The sequence below is a fragment of the Propithecus coquereli genome, unplaced genomic scaffold (genome assembly GCF_000956105.1).
Source record: "Propithecus coquereli isolate 6110/MARCELLA unplaced genomic scaffold, Pcoq_1.0 Scaffold80, whole genome shotgun sequence".
In the NCBI taxonomy this organism is placed as follows: Eukaryota; Metazoa; Chordata; class Mammalia; order Primates; family Indriidae; genus Propithecus; species Propithecus coquereli.
Window position 1 is genome coordinate 6,008,650 of NW_012154174.1, and position 14,671 is coordinate 6,023,320.

The window sequence follows — 14,671 nt, forward strand, 5'->3', positions numbered from 1 at the left end:
AAGAAGAATCCAGAGAGAGCTTGCTGGGCTTCCCTGCCCCTCTCAGTCTATTACCATGAAACCATTCCCTTCTGCCCAATCACATTTCTACATGGCTGTCCATTCTTCATCGAACCTTACCATAAAAATAGACAGTTTTCCCTGGGGTTTGGGGTCTTCATTTCAGAAGGCTTCCATGTCACATAAAACTTTGACTGAATAAATCCGTTATGCTTTTCTCTTGCTAAGCTGTCTGTTGCTATACAGGTGTCAGCCATGACCCCTATGATGGGTGAGGAAAGGGACCACACCCTTCCACCCCTATAACTGACATGCAGGTGGGCGACGCCCACCTATCCAGCTCCTCAGAAGGTGGACGGACAGCAAAAACTCTTACCTCACTCCTTCCCCTCTCACCTTCTGCTCCCCCAACCCCACAAATGCACTAATAGGTTCGATCAACAGAGCTGATGCAGAACAAAGATTAAAAAAAAAAATCACCAGACTTTCTGAGGAGCAAAGCATGTCAAAATTCACATAGTTAAACCTCTACCTGGGTGTATGTCTAAAGTGACACAGAAAAAAAGTCTCGGAAAAAATGGCACCTTTACAAACAACATCTTATTTTAAAAGAACACATCTAATTAGTATCCCATGTTCATTTCTTTAGCAGAATAGGGACAAAATAAAGGGAGCTCCAATTAATGCAACTTTAATTTTAAAATAATAAAAATGAAAAGAAGCTTCCCTTGCCATCTTCCTAGGTTTTCCCCACTCACATCTGCTATACATCCTGGTGCCATTCAAGAGAAAAGACAGCAGCTAGGTAGAGACTACAGACAGGGACAAAACTACTACAAATGTCACATTTTGGCAATGGACAATAGCCAAACAATTTTTCTTCACGCATTTTCTCTCTCTCTCTCTCTCTCTCTCTGCCTGTCTCTCCTCCTCTTCCTCCCTCTCACAGGCATCCACAGAAGGATGCCCTCTCTGGAGGTATACAACAATACCTAGAATCTATCTTTTTCTGGGTAAACAAAGCTATACATATGTATAATCCAATTTCTCTTTGACCCTTATCAAACTAAATCAGGCTGAAGTTCCAGTATCATTTCTCCCCTCCAAATACAAAAGCTTTTTCCTCTCATTTACTAAAATAATTTCAGACTTCATCAGAAAGACCATTATGCTTGTAAACTTTAAATAATTTAAATGATTCCTTGTATATAAATATTTCATATCAGAAATTGATTTCCAAATGAAGTGCACACAAAGAATGACCACACTAAACAGTGTCCAAGTACATCCTGGTATTCTAAGAGATGGTCAGCCTTTTAATTCCACACGAGGTCACGAAATGATTATATGCACTATACAGAATTAAAATTGCTGCCTCTAATTCTCCCTTCAAGTCAGACAGAAACCCACCCAGTACAATCTTCAGGAATAAGAGCTAAACAAATGTTTGCTTTGCTAAACTGCTGAATTTTCAGAGGAATAACCTAGGGTTTTGATACAGGTTGAGAATGGATGCTAGATACTTTAAAAAAAAAAAAAAAACTATCATGTCCTGAAAGCACCAAGTTTTAACCTTGGGTAAGATGAAGGTAAGATTTTAAAGACGCAATACAAAAAAAGGCTCTGTCCCCTAGCCCTTACCCTGTGTCAAGAAGCAAAAAGAAAAAAAAAATCCCATTTCTAAAACTTGTGAGAAAAAAAAACAGGCAGGGCTTCGATGCGACCCCAAGTCTCAAAATGTGCAGTTTCTCCCGAAGCATCAGGAACAGCAGTTACGTTGAAAAGGGTGAACAAAGAACAGAGACGCACGATAAACACCATTAACCAGGGCTCCAGGCAGCGCAGAATAAACCAGCTCGAAATAAATGGGCACTGAGACCCCAGCAAAAACTTTCCAGGCAGCCTCAGGAATGTGACAGCCCAGGACCTGGGGCAGCCCTGAAGTATAGCAAAGAAGGAAAGTGGGCCGAGGGTCCATGCTGGACCCCTGCCTCCTCCGCCCTCTCCAACAACACTGGCCACTTCTTTCCTCCGTCTGTTCCTTGGGTAGCGAAGGAAAAAGGCATAACAAGACCAAGTGGGACTGACCGAGTAAAGCATGCCCACTTCTTACGCCAAGCCAACAGCACAGAATGGAGAAATTAGCATGCACACATAACCCCCAAATGTACCATGCAGCACAGCACCACCTTGCTGATGGAGACTTAGAACACACACACACCCCCCCACCAAAAATACTTTTTTTTTTTTTTTTACCAGAGCAATATCTGAGAAGAAAAAATTATAACTCCTCAAGCCGTAGTGAAAGCTAAATCCTGTCTCGCCTTAGCTGCAGCATTCGGCTTGATGTAGCTAAATTAACAAAATGTTCCCTTGGCATTTAAATTCTCTCTTTTTCTTTTTTCCCCTTGTAAGCAGAGTGGGGGGGTGAAGTGTAATAAGTCAAAAGACAAAGCAACTTCAAAACAAAATCAGTTATTTGTAAATAATCCTTGTGGGGATTTTTTTCCCTCCTCTCCCCCCACCCCAAGAAAAACAGCCCTGCCAGTCGTAATAGAAAGCTGAGTAAAGATAAATCAATTAGCTTGCTAATTTCTCCCCTCTCATTTATTTAGCTCTGCACTGTATTTGTCGTAATTGACTACAATTATGTTAATTACTAACTCCAGTATAATTACTATATTTATTGTCATTGAGCACGCGATGTACCCACAGCAAAGCTGGCATTTGTCGGGCATCAAGAGAGCAAACTGTCGAGAGGTGATTCTCGGCAAACTGGCGGATGTGGCTTCAGCAAATGAAAGGGCGAAAGAGATTTCATGCGATGTTAGTTTGAAAGCACCGGTTCATTAAGGATATTAATTTTCTGATAACTACACATTTAAGCATGACACACTCACGCGGCATCTACAGGATTTCGCAATTATTAATGCGTGACAGTTTCAAATGCTAAGTGAATCAATTAAACAGCAGCATTCACAATTTGAGAAGAGATAACTGCTTCATAACTACCTAAGACTACAATTTTCACATGACAAAAAAGAGCCATTGAGGCGCCTTCAAAACCTGACAGGTCAAGAAAGAAGTTTGAAACAAAAGCACCTTACAACCATCATCTCTCCTCTTTACTTGTCAGATCAACTTTGCTAGTGTCTCCCCAGAAACGGCATCACATGCCAGCTGCCACAAGGTGATTTTTCATGTCTTGTCAAAGAAATCTTTTATTCTATTTGCTCTGCATTAACATGTTACATTTATTGATCAAGGGCCTGTTCCGCAGCCACAGCAGGGCACTGAGCTCTCCATGCCTACGGGGCTTTGATGTCCCAGTGACATTCGAGCCCGAATAATGCACATACTAAATGGATTTAATGCAGAAATGTGTTTGGGCCTGACAGTTACATTAATAACAGCCCCTCACACTGATAAATATGCAATTGCTACTATTAAGAGTTACCCAATTATGGGGAAAATATTTCTCTACCTTATAAATAAATCCATCAAGGAAAAAAAAGTTTTAACAATGGTGCATTTTCTTAAAACACACTTCTCCAGCTGCAGAAAATGGGGTGGGGGGTGGGAGGAGGGGGCTGTGTGGGGGTTAACACCCCCTCTTTCTGCCCTCCCCTCCAATTGTTTTTAATAAGTCTTGCTTTATCTCAAGAATGGTTTGGGGATTTTTTTTTTTTCTTTTAAACCTCTTTTGTTGGTCTTCCCTGTTCTACCCGTCTCTTATTTCTTCAGAACCAGAGAAAAAGCAGACACCCAGGAGACTGAAAAATTGGGTTCTGTATTAACTCAGAGAAGAGCTTAGGGGAGACGGTGCAGAGGTGGGGGGCATGGAGCTGATCTCTGTAATGATGGGTCTAGGAGGAGCTTTTTTTAAAAAAAAAAACTCTAAACGAAACCTGAACATGTGTGTGTCTCTCTCGTTTAAAACCCTAAGTGACCTTGTGCTACGGCAGTGATGGGGGTGGGGGCTCGAAGGGGAAGACAAAGCAGCTGGGATGGGAAAGACCTTTTATTAGAAAAGTCTCAGCCAGGGAGAATTTGTAGTTATTATATCCCTGCAATTAAACACAGACACCCAGCAAAAAGCATAATCACTCCCCTTTCATCATAAAGGAGCGGGGCACAGCTGAAATTGCCAACACTACAGTCCCCAAGGAGAGGAAAGCGGCTTTTCAGATGGCGGGTGTGTGCGTGTGAGTGAGTCCACGTGCAAGCGCACACACACCCCACCTCTTCTTTCCCCTTCAGACTCAAAACTCAGCCATGCAGTTATCTGTCTCCAGGTCCTCCAGTCCCAAGGCTGGGACAATAGTCTAGCCACAGCCATTGCTGAGCCATTTCTCCCCACGTGACCTTGGATCTGAACCACACCTCACAGCGCAAGGGTGAAGAAAGAAGAGGATGAGTTCTCTGGGAATCACCCCTCCTCCACGCCGGGCCAGGCCTCCTGAGGTCCTGCCTCGCCAAACTTTCCAAATCAGAAAGGCTTTAGAGGAACAGAAGGGAGGGGAGAATGCAACATATGGGACTGTGAGGCCTTCAGGGTCTTAAACTGGAAGCTGCAGGATCCACTTGGGCCTTGCTACAGTGATTTGCACAGTTTTTAGCGATTTAAAGAGAAAAAAGAAACTCTTCCCTCGCAAGGACATACAGGCTTAGAAGGGGGGGAGGGGTCTGTCTTCTCCCACAAAGCAAGCAACAATTTATACCATGAAAAGCAGTTTAGAATAACTTTAAAGCTGAGGCTAGACCACCGGGGCCATTCCAGCTCTCCCATTTAATCATCAGGGTGGTCTTGGGCAAATTCACTTCTCTGGGCCTCAGTTGCTTCATCTGTAAAATGTGGGTAATAATAATTCCATTCTCAAAACGCTGTTGGGAGGAGTCAAAGAGATAACATATTAAGTATTCTGTCCAGCCTTGACATGTAGTAAGTACGCAATAATACTTTTATTTCTTAATAAGAAAACAAACATGACTATGAATGCCATTTGACTCTGTGTCCCTGGACTCCTTTGGAGAGTAGAGCCAGTTACCTCTCGCTATTATTGGCAAGCGTGCTTCACCATGGTGCTCAACAGAACCATTCTGCAAGCAATCTCCAACAGCGCTCCCGAGGGCTTCCTCAATAAGATGCAGCTGGCGCTGGGGAGGGAGGATCCTTTCTGTCCAAGGCTATCCTATGCCCTGAAAACATCTAGCATCCCTGGCCTCATCCAGCAAATGCCAGTAAAGCCCCCACCCCCATCATTGTGACAACTTGCCCCCCAAGGTGGCAGAATTTCACAGTTGAGAACTTGGAGGTCCAGCAAGTAGAAAATAAAGGGTTAAGCTCTCCAGTTTACCTCCCCACCCACCCCAAATCACCACTGCTTCCAACTGCCACCCTGACAACTCAGCAGGCAACATCACCCACATGCACAATGACATCCTTGGAACAGGGCAGAGGGAGAGGATGGAGCAGTGGGGCCCAAGTTCCAAACAGCTCAGGGAAAGAGACTTCACAAAGGTAGGAAAATAAACCCCAAGATTCCAGAGGAGTAAAATGGGTAAGATGGGGAACAAAAGGCATTATTAAAAAGTCTAGGAATTTCTCATCCTGGAGGCAAAGGCTGCAGGAAATATGGAGACAATGTTTATGAAAACATTTTCTAAATTACACTACAAGCTATAGGATCATTGTCGTCCATGAGAAGGTGAACAAACCTCAGGAAAGCCCTGTGGCCCCTTAGCAACTCTCTCCAATTGCCTGCCACTTCCTGGCCCAGTCTTACCCGCCCCCCTCCCTCAGTCAGACTGTTCTGGTAGTTCTACAGTCACGGAGGGCACTCCAGAAAGCATTTTAAGTAAAGGGAATCAGTCTTGCTACTGAGACACTATATATTTCCTGCCAAGCCATTTCCTACTTTACCTTCTGATTGCATGTTCTGCTGGTAGCTGGAAACACTAGAATGGCCAATGATATTCTTGGAATAAAAGAGATTTGTTTGTTTGTTTGCAGCATTGCCCAGCTTAGTGAGAACACAGATTCCAACATACCTAGAACCTTGCCTCCTTGGAAGCACTCAGGATTTATCAATGCCCTACAATTGTACTGAGAACTCAGTGACAGTTTATCTTTCTAAAGCCTGTCTGTTCTACCATTACCTCTTCCTCTCAAGGCTTACTGACATGAGCTCTGTTGCCTCCATCACCCCAATATCAGCGTGCTCCCCAAATAAGACCACTATGTCTGGGGGTTGAAACACGTATGAACAGGCCCTTGACTGCAAAGACACTGTTTAATGAAGACCCACTGCCAACAGAATGTGTCCTTTGAGCTGTTCTCCCGAGAGCCTGTATAGGAAATTTTCTGTCACCCAGACCCACTGGAATATGACCAAATGTATGCTCCTAACTGGCAGAGATGAAAAATATATACTAGATGAGTGGGTTTAGCCTATGGAATATCAGGGACAGCTGGAAAACTAAGTCATTTAGTTAGGCTAGGTTATGCTGCATTAACAAATAACTCCAAAATCTTGTAACATTTATTCTCACTCAAAATCTATGTCCAAAATAGATGAGAAGAGGGTTCTGTTCATTTATGGTCAGAATCCAAGACTGACAACGACAGTAGCAAAAGCTAAAGTGGCAAATCGTGCACTAGCTCTTAAAGTTTCTGCACAGTGGTCATCCCAAAAGGTGCAGACGTGCAAACATATCATGTGCTGAAAGAAAAGAAATCCTCACTATCTGTGAAGAGCCCCAGTGACTACCAGAGAGTGAAATGACCCCTACAGAAGGTCGAGCCTGGGCTCTTAGCCTCATTAGCACATGTTCTAATCACCAATAGTAACTATGCTTACTGAAGACCTATTGTGCACCAGGTAATTTATTAATAGTAGTTACATTATGCACAGCACTCAACATTTCTGCTATTAGCCCAAGGCCAGTTAATCAACCAGTGAGCAACTTGAAGCAGGACTTCAAGCTAGAGTGGTCCAAACCCCCAAGCCTTGGTTCTTTTCATTACATTGTCCATCTTCCCAAATTGAGCAGCAAGTTAGCAGCCCAGTTCTCTCCAGGAGTTTGTCACGGAGACACAGAACGTGTGGCATGTCTGTCCTTGAAGCAGCTCTGACAGTGTGCTGGGTGTCTGCCTCACCATCTGCAGCTGGGGAGAGAGGGCAGAGCCACCGTTTCTTTACTGAAGCTGCACGAGCTCCCCGGTCCTTCATCCTCATCCTGGCCAAAGCCAAGGAAGCAACGAGCAAGCTCCCGCCTAAGAAATTTTCTTCTGAGCAATTCTCCATCCAGTGCATTTATCAGAGTGATGCTAAATAAGATGCGACTGCAAATAATTTAATTTTTAAAACATAAGCTTCCTGTTGCCATAGATCAATTAAACCCTTTTGCTTTTATTGCCAGATTGACATGGATGTATTTATCACTGTTTGCCATGGGAACTCTGCTCTGCCCACTGTGTTCAAAAAGCTAAGCAGGCAACCCACTCAAACCACTCAGGGCCTTGCAGGAGAGGAATGGGACCACCACGGAGAACTCTGCCCTGACCCAATCCGGGGACAGACAGGGAAAACTGAAGCTGGAACAGCTCATTAAAAAGCTCTCTTTGCCTTGAGCAGATTAAGGAACTAACACTGGCTAAAGCATAGGATTCTTTACTAGTCTGCAAAGTAAAGATAAAATATGAACGAACTCAAGGAAGAATAAGACAATGAACATTCAAATACTCTCGGTAGAATAAACTGGTATAACCTCTCTAGAGGGCAATCTGATATCTATACCAAAGCTCCTCTCACAATTTTGTCTCCAGGAAGTTGTCAAAGTAACTAACCAGAGACATACTCATCAATGAGTATTATAAGGATATTTATAACAGAATTATTCACAACAGGAAAAAAAATATCTAGAAATAACCTAAATGTCCAACACTAAGAAATGACTGGAGAAACCATTAAAAATTGTGATGTAGTATTTACTGGTATGAGAAAATGCTTCCAACACAATGTGAACAACAGCATCATTTAAAAAAGTATTTGGCATCATAAAAGACTAGGAGGACAATACAATGTCAACAACAGTGATTTCTGGTTGTTAAGATTATCAGTGATTTAAGAGGAAGACAGTTTCTTTCATACCTGAATTTTCCAATATTTCTATATTATTTTTTCTCTTATTATATGAAAAATTACCTTCAAAAATAAAGATCTTAAGTACAGTTTCATGCAGATGTAGACACTGGACACAAGATCATTAATATAGTCAAGTTCAAGGAGTAAAATGTCACTACTCCTGTTTCCTGATTAACTCCCTAAGCCCTCTATCATCATTCCAGGGAGGATGGCAAAACCCTGACCCTGGGAATTGAGTCCAGAGAGCTCATTCCAGTTCACAGTCACTGTCACAGACCTGGTTCTAATCCAATCACGACACAAAGAATCAGATCTGGGCTGAAAGGGTGAAGAGAGGAATGTTTGATCCTTTTAAGAGAGCCAGAAATTTTATTTGGGTCAGTTTTCTTGCTTCCCTTTCCAACTTCTAACCTGATAGGATACACTGGCTCCAGTAACTTGAGTGAAGGGTCATAAAAATAACAGTCTGAAATCCAAGATCTTCTGCATGGAGCAGTAAACTTTCAACAATTTAGGTATAGAGGAATTTACCTCAAAATAATGAAGGCCATGTATGACAAGCCCCCAGCTATCATCGCACTCAACAATAAGAAGCTGAAAGCTTTTTCTCTAAAATCAGGAAGAAGACAACTTGCAACTTCTATTCAGTACAGTATAGAAATGCTAACCAGAGCAATGAAGCAAGAAAAAGAAATAAACATCCAAATTGGAAAGGAAGAAGTAAAATTATCTTTGTTTGCAGATGACATGATCTTACACATCAGAAACCATAAACACTCCATCGAAAAACTGTTAGAATAAAGAAAGTCAGTAAAATTGCAGGATACAAAATCAACCTATGAAAATCAGTTGTATCCCTATATGTTCAAAGAACTATCCAAAAAAGAAATGAAGAAATTTAAGCAAGGAGGTAAAAGACATGTACGGTGAAAACTATAAAACATCGATGAAAGAAATTAAAGGATATACAAATAAATAGATATCCCATACTACCTAAAGCAATCAAGATTCAATGCAATCCCTATCAAAATTCCAATGGCATTTTTAACAGAAATAGAAAAAAAAATCCTGTAATTCATATGACGACAGAAGACCCCAAATAGCCAAAGCAATCTTGAACAAAAAACAAAAAGAACAAAGCTGGAGGCATCACACTATCTGGTTTCAAAATATACTACGAAGCAAAAGTTATTAATATCAAAACTGTAAGGTACTTGCATAAAAACAGACATACAGACCAAGGGGACAGAAAAGAGAGCCCAGAAATAAATCTATGTACTTACAGTCAATTGATCAACAAAGGTGCCAAGAGCATACAAAGGAGAAAGGATAGTCTCTTCGATAATTTGTGTTGGGAAAACTGGATATCCATATGCAGAAGAATAAAATTGGACCCTTATCTCACACCACATACAAAAATCAACTCAGAATGGATTAAAGGCTTAAATATACAAGTGATGTACAGCATGGTGGCTATAGTTAATATTACCATACTACATACTTGAAATATGCTAAGACAGTAGATCTTTCATGTTCTCACCACAAAAAATAACTGTGTGAGCTGATGGATATGTTAATTAGCTTGAGTGTGGTGAGCATCTCACAATGTATACACATATCAAAATATCACATTGTACACCACAAATATATACAATTTTTAATTGCTAATTACATATCAATAAAGCTGGAAAATAAGAAATTCACTTGTTAGTATACGCATAGAATATCTCTGGAAGACTACACAAAAACTGAGTAATAGTAGTTAGCGCAGAGGAGAACTGAGTGGCTAAAGGACAGGAGTAAAGGAGACTTTCTTCGCACTGTTTGCATGTTTGTTCCTTCTAAAGGTTGTGCCACGTTCATGTATTAGCTATTCAAAAAAGGAACAAACACAACACCTTGTCTAAAAACAAAGCGTGGCCTAAAACACAGACTGTCGCTGATCTTGCAACCTCGGGGAGTAGAAAAATTTTTATTAGGGGATATTGTTCTGTTTAAAGCAATATCCTGATATGGCTCTTTAGAGGTGAAAAGGAAACCAGTAGAGATGTCCTAAAAAGGAGCGGAGAGGGTTAATTTTTCTGTATATAATAAAAGGAAAAGAATTTCGTATTTCTGAGGGCAGCTCTGGAAAGAGGGTAAGTGACCTGGGAAAGAGAGAAAGGGGCCGGGAGAAAGAGGTGCTGGGTCACATGCAGGTCTGACCCTCAAGGACACACCACCAGGGAGAAATTCTCTGTGGCAGGGAGTATCCAAAAAATTTCCAGAAGCAGTGCTATCCCAAACTTGTCTCCTGCTGTGTGCCACAATTACCACCCCCCTACGCCCTATACCTTCCAGTGGCAATACAAATCTATAACACATAAAATTGTATTGAGCTTTGGAGAAATGAAGGGAGCATCCCAAGTGGGGCCAGGCAGGCTGACAAGAGGGAGAAAAACAGCAATAGAGCTCAGAGATGGTCAAAGCAGGAGTGAATCCAGGCACAGACTGACTAGGACATATGCTCCCAGCAATACCATGGAAATAGTGACAGGGGCCTAGGGAGAAACTTTCTATCGAACATAGGATGCAGACTCAAAATATTTCATTTGGATATCATGACCCCTGAAGACTAGTGGGCTTGGGTCATCTGTTACATACCCATTCATTTGGAAGGTAAGTTCACGATCTCCTTTCTCTTCCCTTTTTCCTATTTTCCCCCCTCCCCTGTTTATTTTTTAAAAGGAATTACCTAAACATCTAAAAGGTCCTAATTTTGATTCTGCTCAAAGAAGGCAGAGATAGAGACCAGTGTCTGAGTACGCTCAAATCTTCCTCTAACACCAAGAGAAATAGTGCCGCCTCCCCTCGTCCCCCAGTTAGGCGAATAAAGAAGGTCAAAGGTGATCCAATCCCCAGCATTCCCAAGTCAAGTCAGCAGTGCTTTTCTCTGTTCTGGTCTGTAACTCCCTCCAGCCCCTCCAACTTAACCAAGTCCTAACCATAGATTCTTTCTGAACCTGAGACCTCCATCACTCATCCCCGCCCAAACTCAGCTACAACCCAGTGTGGAGCTCACACGCTGACCACAGCACAGCCAGTGAGAACAGGCTCCTGGCCAGGTGTGAAAGCTCCTCAAACTCAACACTACAGAATCTCTCTCCTCTCAACAAAGGAAAATATATATCTTAACTTCTCCTTCGGAATCCACTTTACAGACCCTCTCACTAAATATTCCTGCATCCAGGGCCTGTCATTTCCTATGACAAATCTGTACAGATCCAGCCCCTCAGAGCTTACAGCCCCTTCTTGCCTCACATACACCCACCCCCACGTGGTCCTGTCCCTCCTCTGTCAAAGGGAGGTGGTGCCCCTGGGCATGACAAAGGTGGCTCTGTGTCCTCAGACCTGACAGTCCAGGCCCATGACCATACCCACTGACACCCTCCCTCGCAGGACCCAGCCTCGTCACGCCCACGTCTGGGCTCCCACCAGCCACGCACAAGGCAACCATGACCCCGAGTCACGATGCCCCAACCCCCTGAAGGCCAGTTACACAGAAGGATCTCCTGCCAGTGCCCAGGCGAAGGAGCCTCTGCCTGAGTCTGCGCTGGGGAGCTTTCAAGGTGCACACAGGACTCAGGCACAGTCCACTGCAGGCCCTGCACTCGGTCCTCTCCTTTTGGGACCAAAACCCATCCTTCATTTCTCTAAGTCAGCATTTGTTTATCTGACTCCTCTCACCCCTGCGCATTACTTTGTGACTTTTCAGTTTCACATCTCGCCTGACGCATATAAACCCTTTAGAAGTCAGGAAAAGCACGTGGAAAGCGTTCCCTCTTTGCACCACAACCTTCTGGACGCCCTTTTCCCGGAGATGGTGCAGCTCATTGTGGCCATGTGCTTCTGAGCACCAGCCTGAGAAGCTCTGCTGGCTTGTCTCAAAATTAAATTCTCGGCCGGGCGCGGTGGCTCAAGCCTGTAATCCTAGCATTCTGGGAGGCCGAGGCAGGCGGATTGTTTGAGCTCAAGAGTTCGAGACCAGCCTGAGCAAGAGCAAGACCCCATCTCTACTAAAAATGGAAAGAAATTAGCTGGACAACTAAAAATATATAGAAAAAATTAGCCGGGCATGGTGGCGCATGCCTGTAGTCCCAGCTACTCAGGAGGCTGAGGCAGGAGGATCGCTTGAGCCCAGGAGTTTGAGGTTGCTGTGAGCTAGGCTGACGCCACGGCACTCTAGCCAGGGCAACAGAGCTAGACTCTGTCTCAAAAAAAAAAAAAAAAATTAAATTCTCCTCTACCCCATGGTGCCTTCTTGCCCTGAGTTTTCCCTCCAATTCTTCATTCCCAAGCATCCTGACTCAGATGTTGGAAATGAAAAGACTCTAAGAGCTGGAAGCAGGAAAGCACGTGAGCCCGGAACGGGATTTGGGCTCCTCGTCTCTCCTTCTACCCCATGACAATTTGTCCCACTCAGAGGACAGCACAGCTCTCACGGAGGGCACTCAGAAAAAAGCCCTTCATGGAACCAGATTGTCAGGAGGAAAAGCCACCACTCTGACCGTACTCACTTACCCCACTGATAACCTGCTTTCCAAGGACCTCCCACTTCTCTCCTCCAAGCCCCCAAACCAGTCACAATTCATAACCTTGTAGGAAGAAATGAAACAACTGCCTGTATTCTCCATTGGAATAATATACAAGATCACACTTGCCTTTTGCCAAGACTGGAACAGTTGTCAGAGAATTTCCCTCCCATCCACCCCACATCAACAGTGTCTGAATTCCTTTGAAACACCATCTGGGGGAAATCATCAGCACAAATATTTAAAGCTTCAATTCATAAAAAGGCAACAGAAAGTAAAGTAAACACACACATACACACAGCCTACCCGTGACTTCAGCAAATGCTTTGGGAGATGGGGTTATCCAAAAAAGCACACCGAAATGGCCCAAAATACTCTTGTGGGCTCCATCTCAGTCCTTTCCCAAGAGAATTCTAACTTGTCCGCACAAATATCAATGAGAAAGGGAAAGAACAAAGTGAAAATACGATGGTCCCTCCTAGGTACTGCCGTGAGATGGATGACGCTCAAATGCTCACTGCCTCTTCAGCGGCACAAAAAGGCCAACCAAGGTATCATTTGAAGCAGAGGCAGACCTTTAGGGTGTGATTCCACGTGTCTCAGGGCTCTGCACTGAATAAGAAGACACCCAAGGCAAAGCCAGAATGTTTGACTTTCATCTGCTGCCCCTTAAGTACCAGGAGAGCTGGGCCTCCCGGGCCTGGCCTGCATCTCTCGAAGGTTACATACCTTAGGAGGTTAAAGCTCAGATCAAGCCTCTTTGCGAAATGTCCACAGTCCCTGCCAAGGTGCTCTGGAATTTCTCTGCAGTCCTGGCCTATGTAGGACACCTGGAAATTAAATGGAACAGAAACAATGTGGCAAACAGAAATCACCCAGCTGCTCCCAAACCTGCCTCATTGATCCGATGATTGCTTCCGCAACTTTAAATGCACGTTCCTCACACACAAAAAGGCCACATTTGTGACTGTTTTCCTGGTCAAATCAGCTTTGGAGGCTTCAGGGACTCCGCCAATAACTCCCTTTTCCTGGTACAGTTAGCATGATGGAGACTAATCCCAGCACAATGGAAATTGGACTAAAATTGACCAGGTTCAGGTATCCAAAAGAAACCCCAATGTCAGAGCACGTTAATATAATTGCAACAATCAGCTTTCCGCTTGGGGACCTTTGCAACATCTGCCCTCTGCCTCTCCTCCACTGCACCCCCAGCCCCTATTATGCACCTTACCTCATACAAGACACAGCAGATGCACTTACCAGCATTCACCCTTCAGGGCCCAGACAAAAAAGCCTCCCCAAACCACCAATCCCATTCCATCACCACTGTGTATAAAATGTCCTCCAAGCTCTGAAAAAGCTGATTCAAAGGAAACAGGGCAATGACATGTGGCCAGAACTTCCAAACCTCCCTCCTCCAGGGAGCCTTTGACAATCAACCCCACTCTGTGTACAGCGCTGCCTCCTTGGGCATTCTTCTATTCATTATTAAGTACCTAATGTGTGCCCAAATATTAAAAAGCCAAACTGAAATTTGGTCCCAGAACTTCTGACTGTAAGGTCAGTGAGCTTTCTCACTACCCTAACCATTCAATGTTTGGAACCATTTTTACAGATAGCACTCTGCGAGCAGATTGACAACTAATTACAAAACCCATAAAACAAACCCATGGGTCTGAATTGGCCAGTGGGCCACAAGACATGATATTTCCCTAAAAGACAACACACTCAACCCCCAGCTAGAAATTCAGGCCTCTCACACAGCTATAGCCTTAATCCAGTCTCCCTACAAATCCACATTCTTCCACACATACACACGAAGATGTCTTGGAATGAGAGATTCCCATGGGGGTTGTTTCCTAAAGGGGAATAAGAATACGGTGGCCATCTTACCTCCTTAGATATTAGGTTGAACCATGAGTTACCAATATCCAACCATTTTAAAACTACAAA

At 43.6% G+C, this 14,671-nt stretch overlaps 1 protein-coding gene across 1 annotated transcript in view; it reads right to left on the minus strand.

Annotated features, from left to right (window-relative positions):
• Positions 1 to 14,671, minus strand: part of LOC105825449 (chromosome unknown open reading frame, human C10orf11) — a 626,737-nt gene that overhangs the window by 606,551 nt on the left and 5,515 nt on the right. Inside the window, exon 2 of the mRNA XM_012663221.1 lies at positions 13,448 to 13,548. Within this exon, the coding sequence (XP_012518675.1) occupies positions 13,448 to 13,548 (101 nt within the window). The remainder of the gene's footprint in view (positions 1 to 13,447; positions 13,549 to 14,671) is intronic.